The sequence below is a fragment of the Anarhichas minor genome, unplaced genomic scaffold (assembly GCF_050575085.1).
Source record: "Anarhichas minor isolate MPS153535 unplaced genomic scaffold, ASM5057508v1 ptg000148l, whole genome shotgun sequence".
In the NCBI taxonomy this organism is placed as follows: domain Eukaryota; kingdom Metazoa; phylum Chordata; class Actinopteri; order Perciformes; family Anarhichadidae; genus Anarhichas; species Anarhichas minor.
The window spans coordinates 390,001-410,000 of NW_027466594.1; the positions used below are offsets into that span (position 1 = coordinate 390,001).

General features: G+C 45.1%; 1 protein-coding gene and 2 long non-coding RNA genes across 3 annotated transcripts in view; 2 read left to right on the forward strand and 1 right to left on the reverse strand.

Moving 5' to 3' along the window:
- Window positions 1-183: 183 nt before the first annotated feature.
- LOC142943652 (melanoma receptor tyrosine-protein kinase-like) overlaps window positions 184-20,000 on the reverse strand; it is a 30,487-nt gene continuing 10,670 nt past the window's right edge. Inside the window, exons 2-27 of the mRNA XM_076085295.1 lie at window positions 17,617-17,768; window positions 16,042-16,249; window positions 15,350-15,484; window positions 15,163-15,231; window positions 14,883-15,001; window positions 12,892-13,033; window positions 12,323-12,436; window positions 10,972-11,098; window positions 10,787-10,860; window positions 9,520-9,610; window positions 9,151-9,350; window positions 8,935-9,067; window positions 8,395-8,485; window positions 8,018-8,175; window positions 7,885-7,917; window positions 6,713-6,848; window positions 6,432-6,554; window positions 5,785-5,883; window positions 5,311-5,496; window positions 4,701-4,856; window positions 4,495-4,570; window positions 3,751-3,897; window positions 3,529-3,626; window positions 2,447-2,590; window positions 2,161-2,254; window positions 184-1,999 (exon numbers count right to left, since the gene is read on the reverse strand). Coding sequence (XP_075941410.1) covers window positions 1,650-1,999; window positions 2,161-2,254; window positions 2,447-2,590; window positions 3,529-3,626; window positions 3,751-3,897; window positions 4,495-4,570; window positions 4,701-4,856; window positions 5,311-5,496; window positions 5,785-5,883; window positions 6,432-6,554; window positions 6,713-6,848; window positions 7,885-7,917; window positions 8,018-8,175; window positions 8,395-8,485; window positions 8,935-9,067; window positions 9,151-9,350; window positions 9,520-9,610; window positions 10,787-10,860; window positions 10,972-11,098; window positions 12,323-12,436; window positions 12,892-13,033; window positions 14,883-15,001; window positions 15,163-15,231; window positions 15,350-15,484; window positions 16,042-16,249; window positions 17,617-17,768 — 3,455 coding nt within the window. The 3' untranslated portion in view covers window positions 184-1,649. The remainder of the gene's footprint in view (window positions 2,000-2,160; window positions 2,255-2,446; window positions 2,591-3,528; window positions 3,627-3,750; window positions 3,898-4,494; window positions 4,571-4,700; window positions 4,857-5,310; window positions 5,497-5,784; window positions 5,884-6,431; window positions 6,555-6,712; window positions 6,849-7,884; window positions 7,918-8,017; window positions 8,176-8,394; window positions 8,486-8,934; window positions 9,068-9,150; window positions 9,351-9,519; window positions 9,611-10,786; window positions 10,861-10,971; window positions 11,099-12,322; window positions 12,437-12,891; window positions 13,034-14,882; window positions 15,002-15,162; window positions 15,232-15,349; window positions 15,485-16,041; window positions 16,250-17,616; window positions 17,769-20,000) is intronic.
- LOC142943653 (uncharacterized) lies at window positions 2,322-8,688 on the forward strand. Its single transcript, XR_012952113.1, has 5 exons — window positions 2,322-4,624; window positions 4,715-5,460; window positions 6,728-6,884; window positions 7,341-7,473; window positions 7,987-8,688. It is a non-coding gene; the product is annotated as an uncharacterized LOC142943653 (long non-coding RNA).
- LOC142943654 (uncharacterized) overlaps window positions 9,889-20,000 on the forward strand; it is an 11,587-nt gene continuing 1,475 nt past the window's right edge. Inside the window, exons 1-2 of the long non-coding RNA XR_012952114.1 lie at window positions 9,889-12,399; window positions 14,713-14,786. This is a non-coding gene — a long non-coding RNA (uncharacterized LOC142943654). The remainder of the gene's footprint in view (window positions 12,400-14,712; window positions 14,787-20,000) is intronic.

Here is a 20,000-nt window from a genome sequence, read left to right on the forward strand (position 1 = left end):
CGTTCTTCTGTTTACAGCAGCAGCGACGTCATGTCACACGTTGTCTCTCTGACTCCTAACAACCTCACTTCACACGCGTAGTCTGATGCACTAATGTGTCTGAAGATGAAACAATATTTAGTAATTCAATGAGATATTTTTCAATGTTGCAACAATAAGTTTGTTTCCATCAACTTGTTTTTATGAACGTTTTTAATCAACACATAAAAACCTGGAAACGCTGTGAGTTAAACAATGCGTATAAATAAACGTGTAGGAAGGTGTTTCCTGCTGTGTGACGCTTTCTGGAGCTTTTTAAAGACGAGCAGCAACTAAAGAGACAAACAGGAAGAAGCAGTGAGCAGCAACAGCCAATCACAGCTCGGCTCCTTCTCCTCAAGTAAAGGCAGAAAAACAAACGTTTCACACTTCAGTACTAACTCATCACAGCTCAGCTCCACGTGTTTCAAGTGAAACGTTGACGGAAGGTTTCACTGGTTCAAGAAGCTCGTTGTTCATCAACATGTGAGCACACTTCATATATACAGTTATTGCAGCGCTCACCCGTCTGTGTCCACAGAGTCTCTTCTTCTTCTTCTTCTCTGTTCACCACAACTTTAACAACGTCCACAGCAGGAAACACAAACAGAGAGAATTCCTGCTGCGACATCACGTGACGTCCGATGTCCAACCAAACATCAAACAGCAGATCATCTGTGAACACGACTGTTCTCCTGGAGTCACTGCGCCTTCACTGCAACACGTCTCACGCAGCGAAGCTTTTAAAACCAGAGCGTCTGACTATTGAGAAGATGGAAGCACAGCTCAGAGTTTAAGATGGGCAGCACGTTGAACACCATGAAGTGATGTCATTTACATCAGGATGTCATCATTTGGTCTCTAACAAGCAGAAGCTACGTGAGTCCCTCTGTGTATCCTCCACAGCAGCACAGGAACATGTCATCAACGCTGAAACAGCTTTTAAAATGTCTAATAATGTGACTGAGTTCAGCTGCAGGGCCGTCTCACCACCAGCTGGGGGCGCCACCGTGCTGCTGGTTCCTGGTGGAGCTGAGGATCCATCATGTGTCCCTGACTACTGCCCCCCTTCCAGCCTCTGTTATCAACACTACATGACGACCACAGCTCTGGTGAGTCTTCTGCACATCTTCAGACCTCTGCGCACAACGTCCTGGTTCTGGTTCTCCTGTTTCTAGTGTCGACCAACAAACTTATGCTGATGCTGATGCAGAGGAGAGGTGGAGTGGAAGAGAAGGAAGGGATTCATTGTGCTTCTTAAACTTTGTCCATGTCTCCGATGTCTGTCCCGTCCTGCAGCGTCTCTCCCAGACGGACCGATTCAAATCCCTGATCTGGTGAAACTTAAGTGTTTTGTCTCAACAGCTGTGAAACAATGAATGCAGCCCTTTAAAGGTTCAAGGACACAGAGTTAGGTTGGTTTGAATCCCGACAGTAAAAAGACTCTTCTCTTCCTCGGTAACTGCTGCCTGAGTGCTGTTGAGCAACGCTTAGCGTGCAGCTTGTGTTCCAGTGTAGCAGAAGATGCTGCTGCTCAGTCAGCCGGTAGAACTTTACATTTAAAATCAGCTAAATGAAATACCGTCCGTGGACTAAACGTTTGGTTTCCACTGTCTGGATGCTGCTGCCCCCTAGCGGACGGGGGCGTACAGTGCAGCACCCAGACCCAGGTACTCCAGGTTCTCCGCCGCCGGGAGGAACAGACCATTCCCGGTCACAGTGGTGGTGTTAGCGGTGAAGGGCATGGCCCGCGGCAGGAAGTCGGCCTGGTAGTCCGGACTGTCAAGGCGGTCGCTGGCGGCCAGGGGGAGCGAGCTTTGGGCGGTGTTCAGGTATTCGGGTCCCAAAGACTTCAGGTCCTCCAGCGGGGAGGGGAGCGAGGCGGCGCCCCAGCCCAGACTTAAGTCCTCGTAGTTGGGATTCAAAACCTCCGACAGCCTGCTGCTCTGGCTGGTTCCACTCAGACTCTGGTTCATGTACTCTGAAAGAGAGGAAAGCGGTTTATTAACTCTTCTTTTATGTCTGTTGACTTTCATCCAGACCACTTATTCTACCTGTTTAATTTTACAACTGTTTCTCTATCATTTGTTCATTCATTCACTCGTTTTCTGATGTGATAAGATGTGATCGACAGATGAGCACCGTGGCCGCTGAAGTCTTCTTTATCCAGCGCGTTGTGAGTCGGATCGGTGATGTAACGCAGAGCGATGCTGTTCTCTCTGACTGGATGACCGTTCTGATGTGAAGACAGAGAAGATGCACATCCTGTTAACACACCAGTAGGAGAAAAGGTTTGTCTGCTTTTTAATTCTTTATTCTTCCTTTTATCCTCTATATTTCATCTCCAACTTCTTCAGCAACTCAAACATCAAACAGAGACAACAAGAGGCCAAAACCACCTCCTGCAGGCTTAAGAGTGTTTGTTTACCGTGGCGTGGCAGGTACGGGTGTCATGATGACCCGCTCCTTTGTAAGGTAGCAGGTACTCGTCGGCGTCGACCACTTCCTCCATGTCGTCTGAGCTCAGCAGGCGAGAGTAAAACCTGCTGTCTGTCGGACTGGGGAGGTCGCCCTGAGACAGGAGTCACAATGATGTTCATGTTCATTCTGACTATAACAGAAGTACAACACCAGTACTCATTTTGTGTTCGATATGTATTCAATTCAATTCAATGTAGTTTTATTCACATGAAGATTTTCGAAAAACAATGTTTCCAAAGCATGAAAATCAAAAAGCACAACCAGATAAATGTTCATGGAGCCGCCGCCCTGTGGTCCCACCACTTTCAGGGTTCGGGGGCAATGTGAGCTCGGCGGCAAGAAAGGAAGGGGACCAAGATGTGCTGACCCCTGGCGTAGGAGACTGGCTCTGGGGACGTGGAATGCCATGTCTCTGGCAGGGATGGGACCAGAGCTGGTGCGGGAGGTGGAGCGGTACCAGCTACTGTAGATATAGTGTATAATATAACACTGGTGCTGGAACCAAACTCCTGGCTGAAATGAGCTTCCATCATAGGATGGCTGGGCTCAACCTTAGAGATTGGGTGGGGAGCTCAGACATCTGGAGGGAGCTCGAAGTAGAGCCGCTGCTCCTTTATGGCCAGGATGCCTCCTGGACGTCTCCCTTTAGAGGTTCTCCAGGCACGTCCAACTAGTAAGAGGCCCAGAGGAAGTCCCAGAACACACTGGAGATTACATATCTCGTCTGGCCTGGGGGTTCCCCATGAAGAGCTGGAAAGCGTTACTTGGAAGAGGGACGTCTGAAACACCCTCCTAAGCCTGCTGCCCCCGAGACCCGGCCCCAGATCAGCGGAAGTAAATGTTTCCAAACTGTCTGATCATGTTTCTTCTTTTCTGTGATGCCAACATGTTCACAGATCTCAGCTGTTGACTTGGCGAGTACAACGTTATTATTATTACTGATGAAAATGACACACAAAAGACTCAAGAAGTTGTTATAAACCGCAATGTTGCTGAACTAGAGGCTTCACACAGACACACACAGTGTACCTGTACGACCAGGTATCTGGATGGATCTCTAGCCATCTTTGAGAACTCCACTATCAGCTCTCTGAACGTGGGACGACTGGACGGGTCGATCATCCAACCTGGTGAGAGAGAGAGAGGAAATCATGAGTAGAAACATGTCCTCAGCTGGACTCTCAGGTGTTAACTGTCCACTTTAACGCTGACTGCAGTCTTTGTAGTCAGCGTTTAGCTCCGAGCTCTTACATTTCACCATGATCATGTAGACGTCGATGGTGCAGATGGGGGGATGGGGCAGCCGGTCTCCTCTCTCCAGCACCGAGGCCATCTCGCTGGCCGGGATGCCGTCGTACGGCTTGGAGCCGAACGTCATGAGCTCCCACGCCGTCACACCTGCAGACCACAGACCAGAGACCGATCAAATGGACTGGCTCTATAGCAGAGAAGATCTGGTGAGAGGGTGTTGGCGAGACAAAGAAAAGGTCTCGAACAAAGTGAATGTTCTCCTGATGTGTGAGTCTGATAAATGCCACCATGTTAGTGTCAGAATGTTGTGGAGATATGTAGCTTGTGAGAAACAATATTGGCGACGATGGAGAGAAAGAATCGTGTTCATGTTGACTTCTCCTGTTGGAGTTAATAGACTCAGGACCTGCAGGAAACTGACTCTCAGTTCTCAACCAGCTCTGATATTAAATCAGCAGTTTGGAGGTAAAACTGGAACGAAGCAGACGACTGACAGAAGATTGTGATTGTGAATGTCACAGAGATGTCGGCTAGAAAACTAGCTGTTGACAGCTGGTTGCTGCTGTTAACCTGTTAGTGGGAAGATCAATAATACACAAACTCCAGCAGTCCATGCTGTTGGTCTCATCTTGTTGTGGAGATGTGAAGAAAGTAGAATGTGTCTGAGACTCCTTGAGCAGGAGAATATTAATATACTCCGTCCAGCATCACTGCACAGAGAGCAGGTGGAGGTGGTCGACTCACCGAAGCTCCAGACATCACTCTGATGTGTGTAGGTCCACTGCAGGATCGACTCCAACGCCATCCACTTAATGGGAACCTGCAGAGACACGAGCATGACCTGAGCGGTTCCTTTTGAAACATCAAAGAAGACGTGAGCATTTTAAGGATCACTTTCATAACTCGGTGTTCTGTAGAGCATCTCCATGGGAACACTGAACAACACACACCTTTCCTCCGTCAGCGTGGTATTCCTTCTCGTCGGCCGTCAGCAGCTTGGCGAGGCCGAAGTCGGTGATCTTGACGTGGTTTGGAGTTTTCACCAGGACGTTCCTCGCCGCCAGGTCCCGATGCACCAGGTGACGCTCCTCCAGGTAGTTCATGCCCTGCACACACACACACACACACGCACACGCACACACACAGGAGGAAGACGAGGAGAAGGAGAAAGGTTGTGTGTAACAAATGAAAAAGAGAGAAGTTTCCAACCCTGCACCTTGTGAGCCGGCTGTGAACAGATATATATATATATAGATAGATGTGTGTGTATGTATGTATGTATATAGATATTATCCCACATCGGTGAGAGCTTGAATGAAGCAAACTGGAGGCTCAGTGCTGCTGAGCTCGTGACCTTGTTGTTTGTGATTTTCCCAGCACTTCAAACATCAAACTGAGCCTTAGAGCAGAGTGTGAGTAGATTAACAGGAACCTCACACAGGCTAACGGGCCTCAGCAGGCTTACGGTGAGCCGACGCCTCAGGCCGAGATCTTCGTCTTAGACAGAGGAGCTCACGAGCCGCTGGTCTGCAGAGGATCCACTGGGGATTCTGGACTCACCTTGGCGATCTGGATGCACCAGTTCAGCAGCCACTGAGCGCCGACGAGGTCCCTGTGGTGCCGGACGTAGTCCAGCAAACAGCCGTACGGCATCAGCTGAGTCACCAGCTGGACCGACGACGTCAGGCAGATCCCCAGCAGACGGCACACGTGAGGGTGATCCACGCTCGCCATCACATACGCCTCCTACACACACACACACACACACACACTCCATTTATTCACACACACCCTTTGTATTCATAATAACTTGATTTAGTCTCACGTGGTGAAACAACTTCATCAAGTAAAACCTGAAGTGTGTCTTTGTATCTCCGTCCAACATCAAAATCAAACTGTTTGTATTCACATTTACAAAGAATCAAGTCGTTTGAGAGCATTATGATGACGAGGAAGGAGGAGGAGGAGGAGGAGGAGGAGGAGGAGGAAAGAGGAAAGAGGAAGAATCAACAGAATGAAGAAGAGGAGTCTTACGTCCAGGATCTCTTTGTTGGCTTTAGGCGACGTGGCCTCTCGGAGAACTTTGATGGCTACTGGGATCCTCACGTTCTCTCCTTCAGGGATCCACAGACCCTAATAACAATATCCATCATATTCAACACAGTAACAGCTCAACTTCAAACCAACGAACCTCGAGCTCAAATTCCAAGATGGCTTCCCCCAACAGTAAACCAGCTGAAGTAATATTCTGTTTATTGTTCTGTCTCATCTGTGGACATGTTGCTACGTGACGCTATCAACTGGTATTGCTAATAATAACTGGTTGGAGCCACTAGGTTCTGGTTTTAGGTATAATGTTTAGTTTAGCATGTTAGCATGCTAATATTAGCCAATTATCACGAGGCAGATTGAATGTCTGTAATTCTGAATGTGTTTGGTGATAAACCAAAGTGTTGGACACGTTAACATGTTGACCTGATGATGGCGCTAAGATGTCAGAGGATCAACAAAGTCAGTGGGGTTCATCCTCTGGGGACCATGAATGTTTGTTTTTTACATAATTTAATGACGTCCAATAGTTGTTGAGATGTTTCCGTCTGGACCAAAGTGGACATTTCCATCCCTACTACACATCTTCAGTACAAGCGCCATGAAGTGTTGTTTGATGAAAACCTTCTCACCTTGAAGACGGTCCCGAAGGCCCCGGAGCCGAGCACCCGGATTTTCTTCAACTCCGTCTCCTTCAGGATCCTCAGCAGCGCCTGATTAGGAGCTTCACCGCTCGGAGCCAACGGCTCCACCAGCTGCAGAGACACACACTTTAAATGTCCACGGGACTCTAATATCTACAGGTCATATACAGTACACTACGTTCTCTGACACTCTGTATCTTTGTGTATTTTTGTGTCCTCTGTCTCTTTGTTAGCCATGTCTTATATCTAGCTGTCCCGTCCTCTCCCACCTCTCTCTCCTGCAGCAGGCGGCGCATCGTCCTCTTCCTCCTGATTCGTCGACGCCGCAGCAACACAAAGATAACCAGCGACACGATGACCGCGATCAAGAGCCCGCCGACCACGGCCACCGCCAGCGTGGCCACACTGTGAGGACACACGGAGCAGATGTTTGTGTTTCAGGTGATCCTGAGGTTCACACGTTAGAATCATTCCTCATCATAGTCGCCCATTAAATTGAGGCACATTGAGTTAGAATTTCCAAATACTTGTATTTAATTCTAACACGCTATGTTATAAACTAATGTATGCTCCGGTAAAGTTCCCATTGACTCCCATTGACTCCCATTCAGAGAAGTAAGAATTACCATTATCTCCCATTTAATAATTACCCTATTATGCTCAATTACACCACAGTTAAAATGCAAGGGAGGACTGAACACTGACATTCAAAAGCTAGAATTACTATTAACATCTATTCATATTTAATATGCAAAAGTATAATTCCCATTGACTCACATTCAATGTTAGCACACTAACATAGACTCCTATTCAAATGTAGCGTGGTGAGGTAGAGTTTAGATCAACTGCCCTTCAACCACTGTGGTATAATTCACATATGTCTCCATTTAAATGCAGCATTCCTGTTGACTCCCATCCTAAGCTCCCTTTACAACGGAACTGTGTGTTCAGACAGAAGGCGAGGGGAACTCTGGAGGTGGTGCGACCGCAAGCAAAGTCAATGGAACGCACGGCAGGAACCGACCCGTTGGTATGAGCTGAAAATGTTTCAACTTAAAGCAAAATGTTTGTTGTTGTCCTGATGCTTCTTATGAATCCGCTTCATAAACTACACATGTTGCCAGCTGGGCAAAGGTTTGCGTCCCTTTCCGTCTGATCACACCTTTAGGGATGTTGGATGAAAGGTTACTTTAGCATGATGTCCGTGTTGAAACAATCACTGGAAGACCTGTTGGTTTTCTCCCCGATAAGGGTCATGTGATTGGGACAGACACGTCGTGGACTCATTCGTTTGTAGCTTAAATCAGTTTTTATTTTATTTTTCACATCTTTTGTGAACCTCTGACCTCAATGTTCAGGAGATAAATTTAAATCAGCTAACAGGATCCAAAGCAACGTGCAGAAACTGCTTTTCATTGTGTTGATGTTGTTGTATTTCTACCTGGTGCATCCTGACAGTCCAGCACCTGAACACCTGCAGACACAGAGACAAGCAGCTCCTTATAGATTCACGTCACTTTTCTTATTTCACTTCTCATCACAGACGACACTCGACGCCTTGATGTGCGTCTCACCCCTGGGTGCAGTTCTGGTGGCAGGCCTGGCACTGGCCTGTCCTGTCGGCGTACTTCCAGATCAGCGTGTCTCCGTCTCCCAGCACACCGTGGGGGCAGCGCTGCACACAGTGGGGGCCGTCTTTAAAGTGGGCGCACTGGGAGCACTGGTCTGGACCCTGCAGGTGCGCCAGAGGAGTCATGAAGTCATTCATTCAAAATGTAGTGAGTTTTTTAAGTTGATATTTGTGAATTCGCTTCACATCTTTTAAAAAAAATACTTTGCGATAAACATTAATGTGAGAATCGATCATAAAGTTGACACGCGGTGCTCTTGACAGCCTTCACGGCTCATATTAGGATTTGTACGATAGAAATGAACCAGCAGCTGGACTGACCGGTCCTCGGCAGGTCGGGGTCCTGGTCTTCAGCAGACACTCTGGGTGACACTCCACACAGCTGCTGTTCACCTCCACCTCTCTGGGCTCGCTGCAGAAGAGACACACAGAGACACCAGCAGCTTTATCTACACACGAGGTCCACAGTGATGTAGATATAGTGTCAGTGGTGGAAGAAGTACTCTAGTGTCTGACTGCAGTGAAAGCAGTAATACATAGTGTAGAAATACTCCCTTATAAGTCTTTCACTGAAGCAAAAGTATAAAAGTACTTGTATTATATTATTGGATTATACTTATTGATGCATTCATGTGTTCTCTTCTTAAATGTTGCGGCTCTTAAAGGTTTATTAACTTTATTTACTCCCCAGTATCTTATATAATTTCAACATTTAATGATACTTCGTATTATATTCGTGTAGTAGTCAAGTTTAGTACATAAGTACTCAAAGTTTACTGACATGAAAACTGAACTTATGTGAGCATATTCAGTGATAAGGTCATAGGTTCAAGTCCCAGCAGGGACAGTCTGCCGTCTCACCCCTGCAGCAGGTGGCAGCGCGCCACACAGCGCCCCCTACGGTTGAAATGGCGACAGGAGACACACATGGTGGGACCTGGACCCCAGCAGCCCTCGTCCGTACACTCCAGGTCACAGGTTCGATTCTGTCGTTCTGCGTGAGGCAGACAAGAAGAAGTTTCTCATTTCATTCTGTCCTCTGAGCAGCGACGGCTGTAAGGACGTCTCGGAGCTCACCGCAGACGTCTGGGGGAGCGTTGTTCTGCATGATGGAAGTCTGGTCTCTGGATCTGGAGAGGCGGGTCCACTGGTCGGGTCGGATGTAGCAGAGCTGAGAGTTGTTCTTTATCAACACTCGACCGGCACTCACCTCCTTCAGAGAGCGCAGACCCAGCCAGAGGAGGTTCTTCGCCCACACCACCAACAAACTGTAGTGACTAGAGAGGAAGAGATCTAACATGATTCATCCTCTAACCGGGGGGGGGGGGGGGGGGGGTACTCTGATCTGTTACCAGAAGGTAGTAACAGTGTGCCGAGTAAAGGTCCTGCATTCAAAACTTGACTTGTTCTTGTAACGACAGTTTAATATTGTATTAGCTGACTCACGCGTGGGTTGTTCTTCCTCTGATGATCTCCAGGTTCTCAAACACTGACAGAGAGGTCAGATTCTCCGGCCAGGACTGGATCATCAAGAAGCCTGGAGGAAACACACACACACACACACACACATACACACACACACACACACACACACACACACACACACACACACACACACACACACACACTGATCGTGAACGGCATACTCCAAAGCGATGAACGGGCCCTCGCAACCTCCAGCACGTCAGGGGTGCGTTCAACGAAAATGCACAATATTCATTATGATGCATCATCAATGTCTTGAGGCTATCCTTACCAAATTTGAGACTGATCAGGTCACCTGGCTAGGAGGAATAAATAAAAGTATAAAATATGACATTTCCTTTAGCCAGTAGGCGGCGCTATGAGTTATTGAAATGTTTTCAATTGAAGTATGTTCAAGCTTGAAGTAGCATCATGGATAAGATAACTTTTAATCACAAAGGTCTTAAGAGCATCCTGACCAAAGTAGAAGTTGATCGCTTAAAATCTGTAGGAGCAGTTTGTTAAAGTACGAAGGCTGAAAAATGTAAAAAGTGACAAAAAACACAACTTCGCGTGGTTCAATGCAACAAAACTCTCAGGGTATGTTACAGCATGCGATGTGCACATATGCTGCAGATTTTGTAATTTTAGGACAAACGGTTGAGAAGTTATGTGTATTGATATACAAGCCGTGCCTTTAAAAGTTTATTGGTCCATATCTTGTAACGCAAAGAGATATCAAAAAGCTTTTGAAAATGTTGATGATCTAGATCCAATAATGATCCACCGCAGATTTGGTCGTAATCGGACCCAGCATGTAGGAGGAGTTCGCAAAAATATGTTTTTCACTAAATGTAAAATGGCGGAGAATCTAAGTAGGCGGAGCTTAGGGGTCTGAGAGGCTTTTTTGTAGATCTAGCAGAGTCGGACTTGTGTGTTGAATTTCAAGTAAATTGGACATACTGGCCAAGGGGCGTCACCGGTCCGATTTGTAGGGGGCGCTAGAGAGCCATGTTTTTACACAGAAAGATGCATCCTTTTTCAGATGAAAATTTTCACCAGGCCTGACAAGTGTACCAAATTTGGTGAGTTTTCATGGATGGCAAGTACCCCAAAAATGCTCCTTTTGCGGACAAATAAAAATAACGGATAGAATTTCAATAGGGCCTTCGCTGGCCCGACGTCGGTTGCTCGGGCCCTAATAACACCTTTTACAACCTTATTCCTTCACAGACTTCCTTCGACCTACCTGTGATTTCCTTCACCGTTCTGAAGTACTCCAGTTTAGCCGGGTCCATGGGCGGGACTTTATAGTGCGGGTCCCTGAAAGAGCCAATGAAAGAAAACCCCTTAGTTTCACTTTTCCTTCACTGCACATGGGGAAATCTTGATAACTGGTAAACCTAAATATGTAGGTCCGGGTTAGTGTCTCACCCAGTGAAGGAGGTTGCGATCAGGGAGACGTCCCCGATGATCTTAGTGCAGTTCCTGAAGGACTCGATGTTGGAGGCGTTGACGGCTATGGTGTTGATCAGAGTGCCAACCCCGACTCCGTCACAGACTGGAGGGAGAGAAAAGACTCTGTCGGGTTATTTGTTCAGTATTCAGGTCTCTCTCGGTCTCTGGCTGTGTCCCAATCCAGCGGCCGCATCCTTCGGAGGCTGCGTTTGTAGACCGGTTGCGTCACAGCGGCTGAGGCGAGGCCGTCCCATTTCAAAGACTCCTTCAAATGCAGCCGACGAATGCAGCCTTCAGCTCCCAGATTCAGAGGACACAACTGATGGATCCTTCATGGCCCACGATATCCCAAGATGCATTGCGTGCCGATGAAGATTTGATTTTAATGACATGGGGACGATGTTTAAATGTAAGTATTGTGTTTCAACTCACTCGCATGTCACCGATACTAATGTTAAAACAAAATAAGCGATCTTATAACATCACGTGTGTTAAAGTGATCGGTTAATTTACGTGACATTAGCAGCTGACAAGCTAGCTAACGTTAGCGGTAGCCGCTGTGCTATTAGCGGCAGCTCCTCTGCCTGCTTCTGACCGTAGTTATTAAGCCGTGAAAAGAAACTTTTAATAACTTCACTTTCAAACTTCAGAGGTTGACTAATTGTGACGATTTTACAGACTTCATATTATGTCCATAAACGGACCAACAGGAGCTCAGGTAGACAGGTTGTCAACCTGAAATATCACTTTAAGTCCAGTAACGTTTTAAACGTTGAGATTAACTACACGGATACACTGAATTTGAGTATTTTGCTACTTTTATTTTGTGGTGTGAAGCAAAACTAACTAGCTGAGGGGAGAACGATGGACAAACATTCACAACCGTAGCTTTGAATTAAGACATTAGTCTGTTTGTAATATCTCCATTTGACCATCTTGTACTTAAAGTTACAGTTACATTAGCTCTACTCCATTATAAAGCCTTTACTAATAGGACAACCAGGAGAGAGGACAATACACTTCTGATGTGTTGTTGATGATGTCACAGAGATGACAGTTGTGATGTCACCTTTCTCTTTTATTTATTTAAACCCACAATAAGACGTCCATGTACATGATTTATGTGTGACTTTGTGTTTATTCTGCTGTGTCAAATGTGTCAATCTTCTAAGTTTGCATCCCTGTGTGAACATTATTGATAAATGTTTAACTTTTCATCATTTTCTCAAAGGATTGGGACACAGCTCCTGTCTCTCTAGGTCTCTTTAGGTCTCTCTAGGTCCCTCTAGGTCTCTCTAGGTCTCTTTAGGTCTCTCTAGGTCTCTACCTTTGGGACAGGGACCATCGCAGTCTTTACAGCGCTGGACTCCGTTCTCCTCCACCTCGTACATCCCAGCGCTGCAGGTACGAACACATGATCCACCTGCCACCACGTAGTTATCTTCATGCAAGAAAAACAAACACAAAGCAGAATTGTATTAACTTCCACCAAAAGTCAAATGAGAAGTTTTATCTGCACTTCTTCAACACTGCTGGACTCAAAGACGATCAAAATTGATGCAGCAGAACCAGAGATGTCGTCTTTTTCTTCTTTTTTTCACACATTTTTCTTGTCAACACCCAGCGCCTACATTACCCATAATGCACCTCTGTAGCCAACAGTTCAGTCAGAGATTCACGTGTGTTGCTGAGGTCAGAGGTTGTTTTACTTTTCATACTTGTGGTCCTCAACCGATGCTGACTCATGATGGAGACAGTACAGGATTGATTCTTCAGCTCCATCAATAGAAAGTCATTTGTTCGATCAACACTTTCATGTTGTGGCTGTAATGAACACTGCATAATGTGATGATTATTTATGTATGTTTAGAATGAATGAGGGTTTAAGGTCCATACGTGGGCAGGCCTTGACGCAGGTCGCCCCGAAGGTGAACTTGGCGTTGGGGTTGTTGACCACCTGGTGGGTCTTTGGGTCGTAGAGTGTCAGAGGTGGACAAGCGTCTTTACAGGTGCCGTCGTCATTCAAATCCCTGCAGGCCTGGAGAGGAAGTGGAGAGACACAGACAGGAAATATGTTAGGAAATGTTCATTTTGAAAACGAAATTTTGACGACGATAAGCCTCTGGAGGTAAGGGGTCTGTATTCGTGGGGTTGGAGTGAGGCCAGCGAGGATATCCGGACCGAGACTTGAGATACGAGACTGGAGTTTGAGTTGAGAGACGACCGAACTGTTTCACAAGTAGCCAGTTTACAAGCTGATTTCAAACCAATAAAAAGCTCAAACATCATTGTCAGACGATCGCCGCTGGGTTCCCAGATCACATCACAGCCTCTTTCAATCCACACGGACTGTTTACCAACCAAAGCCCGCTCCACCACGGTTGGTCAATGCTACTCGAACAGAAACCAGAACAACCAACATCTTGTCCCGTTGCCGACAGATCCTACATGTGAAAGCTGAATCTGTTCATAGAGATTACTTTTAAGGTATCGACCGAAGCAACCCAGTACCAAGTAGTGTTTGTTCCTTTACAGTTTCTGTGTGGACTTCACAGCAGAACATAAACTGTGGTTATCTGGTGTCACTTTAACCCATGTGTTGTCTTCACTTTCTGTATACACTACTTGTCCTAGGGGTCAAAAATGACCCGCCTTCACTAAACCCCTAAAATAAAACAGCTTGATTGCATTTTAAATCCCAAATCTATTTTGCATGAAGAAACAACCTGTCATTCATCACAAACTTTGTGAATATCTAAGTTTTTCCTCTTCACAGTGCAGAAAGACTGTGTTTAATCTGGAATCCACTTCTCCCAGACCTCTCTTATGGCCGCAAGTTTGTCTGTCACACGCCTTGCAGGTCTTGACTCACGATTATCAAATCGTATCGTTTTTGATAAAGTATGAAAGACTTTCAGTGACATCATTGCACGGAAAATCGCCCTTCCACTCTTTGCATCCCAAAGACTAGATGCAGCCTCGCCTCGGGACCTATACACACCTGCTAAGAAAAGCAGCCCGAGCAGGTCAATCTCATCCATCCATTTCCAGTTGTCTGGGGGTGCTGTCACCTGCAGCACCTCTATAGCCTCTGACTGCATTCCCCATTAGTAAACAATGCTTTCAGGAAATGTTTATTCTCTCTGATCTTGTTTGTATTTTGTCTGAGAACTTCAGCCAGGTGTGGGGTCGTGGAGGGGAGGTGCTGCATATTCGCGAGAAAGTTTTTGTTTTCCCTGAGTTCAATCAGTAGCACACGTAATCTTCATTTATTGTGTGTGTGTATGTGTGTGTTGTTGTGGTGTGTTTTTTATGGTTTCTGTAGTATGAAAATGATTTTATAACTACCGGGTCAAAAATGACCCCTAAGACAAGATGTGTACACTGTTGGTGTACAGCCTTTATGGAAATATGAACAAAGGCAATGTTTAACTTTTTCTCATGTTGGGGTCATTCTAGGAAAAGTCATTGAATTTCAAGTTGAAAAAAGATCATTAAGGGGGTTTCCTATGCTGTTAAACATAGTGACGGGTCATTTTTGACCCCTAAGACGACACAAGGGTTAAGGGTACTGGTACCTTTTTAAAACGATACCCGGCGCTAGTGACCAAGTAAAAGAGTGAGTCAAATAATTTGGTCTGAACTAGATTCAAATAATTGTATTCATATTTAAATTTTTTTCTGTAATTATTTAGCAATGTTGCCTCTTATTCGCAGCAGTAGCAGACCCATCAGGAGGCCTGAGGCTTCATGAGGGCCTTAACGTGGGATCCTGAGACTAACAGAGACGGGTAAGTCTCAAGATCCCGTGATTCTGAAGCGACCTTGAAGCAGCTGACGTGGGTTCAGCTAACAGGCTAATGTGTTAGCACATGTTGCACACTGACCAGGCAGTCGGTGGCTCGAGGTCCAGAGCAGCCGGCCGCACAGTGTTCATTACAGCAGTCGCTGGGTTTGGGGCCGCGACACCTTCTGCTGCACTGCTCCGCACACTGCAGTTTAGTGACTGAGACAAAGGACACACAAGGATTAGTATGTTAGTATGAGGAAGAAGTACTACTTTACTTCAGTCAAAGTAATACTTCAGACTTCAGACTTCTTCAATTTATTGCAGATTGATAACAAATTGAATGTTGATGAGGTGAAGTTAGATGAAGTAGAGTTTACATCTCTGGCAGTGATCCGGTCCTGCTGCCCAACACGAGCCGTTAACACACGTCGGGTCACACGTCTCACCTGCAAAAACACACACGCACACACACACACACACATTAATGCTCAGCAGCAGCTGAATGAGGAAGCCTCATCTTCATCCCACATACCACTAAATACGTATATATATTATTATCATTACATCTACGCGTGAAGGGGTCCGTCTTGAGAAGCACGCTGGAACTGCTGTCCTTGTCCAGGATGTCCCACCACTGGATGGTCTCAGTGTTGCACAGCAAAGGATTGTGGGTCATCTTTACGCCTCCTTTCAGGATCTCTGTGAGGAGAAGATGAAGTTTGAGGATTTTTTGGAGTCCTCAAGTCAAATCACTTAAAGGCACGGTGCAGAACAACATGACAGGACAAACTCTTGTGTGCTCCTGCATTTGAAGTAAATGACATCACAGTTTACGTTTGGACTCGTCCTCCAGCTTCACATGCGGAGCTACAAGACACTCTCAGTGGCTAACGTCTACATCATCAGCCACGGCTGCTCTGGGTGCGGTCTACGTCCTGCTGCAGAGCACAATCTGGTGTTGACTGAAGATTTATAAACGGTGTTTAATCCCCCCCCCCCCCCGGCCCGCTGCCAGCCCCGCAAGGCCACGCCTCCCACACTCGTCGAGCAGCTTGTGAAATGAAATGAAGCAGAACACAACGAGAGTAAACACTGGAATGAGAAGGTAAGAAGGTACTGAAGCAGCTCGTCTGGGAATTAAACATAGTTTAAAGAATCTTAAAAGGCAACAGTCAGACTGTGACCGCCTCTATGTATTTGCTGGGAAAGTGTGTGTGTGTGTGTGTGTGTGTGTGTGTGTGTGTGTGTGTGTGTACCTGTCAGATTGCTGAGCCTCAGCTGTCTCAGCCCGCTGGTGTAGTTGAGCGTAGCAGACGAGTGGTTCCGGTTGTAGTTGGACATCACCAGCAGGGCGAACTGGTTTTCGTAGAGGTTCTGGCCTCGGATCAGCTTCAGATTGACCAGCGGGATGTCAGCGGCCTCGTTCATGGCGATCAGAACGTAGCCGCCCACTTCCTGGATGGTCTGAAGAGAGAAGAAGAAATCATCAGCATTTGTTTTTAGCTTGTTTTGGTTTTTTCTTCTTCTACAAATTGCAAATATTTTTATTTCCTGCTCAACATTTTCCAAATCAATCAACAATCTTGATTTCCTTCCTTCAATGCAGCCGCTGGCTTCAGCTCATTTTAAAGAGTCAACAGTCGAGGTGAATTTTAAGCAAACTTTTGAATTGTCGCAAAAACAAAAAAATAATGCGTTTCCATCAGTGGGTTTGGAGCACAGACTGTATGAGAAGTGGAAGTAGTCGTTGTGATGTTATGAAGCCTCGGGTTCAGCGTTTTGGTCGTCGCCATCTTGTTTTTTTGCAACCAGTGAACAGGAAGTGACCATATGTGGACTGAGGAGGAGTGACGTAGAGACGCCGTATACGTCTCTGTTAGAGACCTGTCAATCACTGTGTAGCCCCGCCCTAAAGCATCCCCTGCTTTATGGTCTGTTTGACTCTAAATGGACCATAATGTACTAAATGAACATCATGCTGTATTGAAGAAGACTTGAAACTAGAGATTGAGACCATAAACTCATGTTTACAATGTTTACTGAGGTAATAAATCAAGAGAGAAGTAGAGTCATTTTCTCATAGACTTCTATACAACCAGAGGAGTCGCCCCCTGGTGGTCACTAGAGAGAATGCAGCTTTAACACATGAAGCTCTGACTTCACTTTACAGAACCGGAGGTTGTCTCCTGGTTTGGAGCGAATAAACTGGTCTACATTGTAGTTTGGTCAGAAGGTGGCGCTGCAGGCTTAAAGCAAACTTCAACCACCAACGTCAGAATTAATTTGTCAAAGACGTTTCCATAATCCATTCAGAGCATCAACTCTTTTTCGACAAAAAACACCTCAAGAGAACGTAAAGCGTTTTCTTCACATTTGCTTTTCTCGTGCAGAACTTCAAAATGAGCATAAAAATGTGTGAATGGAAACACAGCTAGTGATTTATTGATTATTAGTCATTTATCAGATTAAAGATATATTAGCAGACGAGATGAGCGTGCAGCTGTGGACTGTTGTGACCTCCCTCTGACCTGCTTCACAGCGTTTATCTTCCGGAGGTTTTTGATTTTTTTTCTGACAACAACAGCTCCTCAAGGCAAAGCTGTTTGGCAGTTGACCATCAGTTCACGGATGTCAGAGCGTCCTCGAATGCAACACGGAGAAAGTTAAAAAAAAAGCTGCAGCACCACAGGACGGACATGTCCCTCTGACAGAGACATAGAAAGGAAGTGAAACCAGCAGGAAGGAATCTACAAACTGATGCGTGATTTGGAAATGAATCAGCAGGAACGGAAAGTGTGTTTGACACCAAATGACCTCTTCAACACACAGACCTGGAGGAAGGACAGGTCCTGGTGCTCCTGGGTGTAGGTGACCTCCAGGTTCTCCAGGACCACGGAGCAGTTGGTGTACATCCTCACCATGTTGTCATAGTGATTATCACGAGTCCCCAGCATCGTCAGGTAGTTGTGCATTCCCTGACACACTGAAAAGATGAACGGATGGACGTTAGTTGCAGTTCCTCTGATGGCCACTAGTTTCCTGATTTACTCAGGTTGTATTGAAATCAAAATTGAAATATTAAAATCTGAAGAGTAGCTGAAGCTGTCAGATAAATGCAGTAAAAGTATGAAGTAACGTAACATGTAGAGACTCAAGAACAGTGCAAGTATCTCACGTTTCTATTTAAACACAGTACATGATGTCTGACATCTTGTTTTCTAATTCATACTTTCATACTTTCATGCTTTCATGTGGTTGCTGAAGTGTTGAATGTTTAAACCTGTAACATCCAGTCAGGTCCCACAGTGATGTTTCCAGATAAGAAGTCATTACGTAAAGTATTTAAGAGACAGGAAGGTGTGACGCCTCCACAAAGAAGAACCGGTTCAACCGCAGAACATAAAGACAATTATGTCCCAGAGAGGAATGAAACCCTTCAGGCTCAGTTAGAACCAGTGAGCAACTTCCTGCAGAACCTCGGAAACAACCAGGATTACATTAAAAGAACAAAGAGGGATTTCATTTGTTACATCGCAGGATGGGAAGTGTTTGTTGGGAGACGTTCTGCTGCGTCACAGACGTTCTGCAGCCGTGGTTCTCTCACCTGTCCCACACCTGTTCTGACTCAGCAGGAAGCACACCGCCAGAGTTAAAGCAACAATATTGAACTCATAACTTTTTATCCAAGAGTCTGAACAGAGAACAGTAGAACCAGCAGAACCTTCACGAGGATGAAATCCTCATTTAGAAAACTAAATTATTAAAAATGGAGATTATGAGTTTCATAAACTGAGGATGACTTTGGTCTCAACTTGTTTTCTTCTTCTCTCTGTGTGTCTTTGGCTGCGTTCCTATTGGCCAACTCCCCGCTGTGATGTCACAAAGACAACACAGCTGTCTCTGCCTCTCTCTGATTGGCTGACGGCTCACTTTGTGGGCAACTCATTGGCTGCAGCCTCAGGGGGCGCGGTCCACATCCGGACACACACACACACACACCGGTTACATATTATATATATAAATATATACTGTATTTGTAATGTAAATAACTAACGTTATCAGATAAGTTAGACTTCACACCAATCTTCCTTCCTCTTCATCCGTCCTCTCCCACTCGTTTATTCCCTCCCCTGGTCCCCGTCTTCCTCTCTTTCCTCTTGTTCTCCCTAGCTGTCTGACTCATCCATCCTCCCACTACATCTTCGTCCTTCGTCCTCTTCCTCTGTGCCTCCTCGCCGCTTCACATCACACAGAAACATAAACAGATAAATGAGATGTTTTGTGACCAGAAGTGTGTGTGTGTGTGTGTGTGTGTGTTCACGGATTTCTCAGCAGCTCTGCAGGAAAGTTTTATACGTTAAAAACTAAAACTTGGTTTATAATAAATAACGGGATTGTTTATTCAGATTAAACTGAATTCACAGAAACAGAAGACTCATTAACTCTTTAACTCATTAACTCTTTAACTCTAACTCTTTAACGTTAACTCTTTAACTCGTTAACTCTTTAACTCTTTAACTCTTTAACACTAACTTTTTAACTCTTTAACTAACTAACTTTTTAACTCTTTAACTCTTTAACTAACTCTTTAACTCTTTACCTCTTTAACTCTTTACCTCTTTAACTAATTCTAACTCTTTAACTCTTTAACTCGTTAACTTGTTAACTCTTTAACTCGTTAACTCTTTAACACTCTAACTCTTTAACTCTTTACCTCTATAACTTTAACTCTTTAACTCTTTAACTAACTCTTTAACTCTTTAACTCTTTAACTAACTCTTTAACTCTTTAACTCTTTAACTAACTCTCTAACTCTTTAACTGTTTAACTCTAACTCGTTAACTCGTTAACTCGTTAACTCTTTAACTCGTTAACTCTTTAACTCTTTAACTCTTTAACTTTAACTCTTTAACTTGTTAACTCTTTAACTCTAACTCTTTAACTCTTTAACTCTAACTCTTTAACTGTTTAACTCTAACTGTTTAACTCTAACTCTTTAACTCGTTAACTCTTTAACTCTAACTAACTCTTTAACTCGTTAACTCTTTAACTCTTTAACTAACTCTTTAACTCTTTAACTTTAACTCTTTAACTCTTTAACTAACTCTTTAACTCTTTAACTTTAACTCTTTAACTCTTTAACTAACTCTTTAACTCATTAACTCTTTAACTCTAACTCTTTAACTCTTTAACTAACTCTTTAACTCTGACTCTT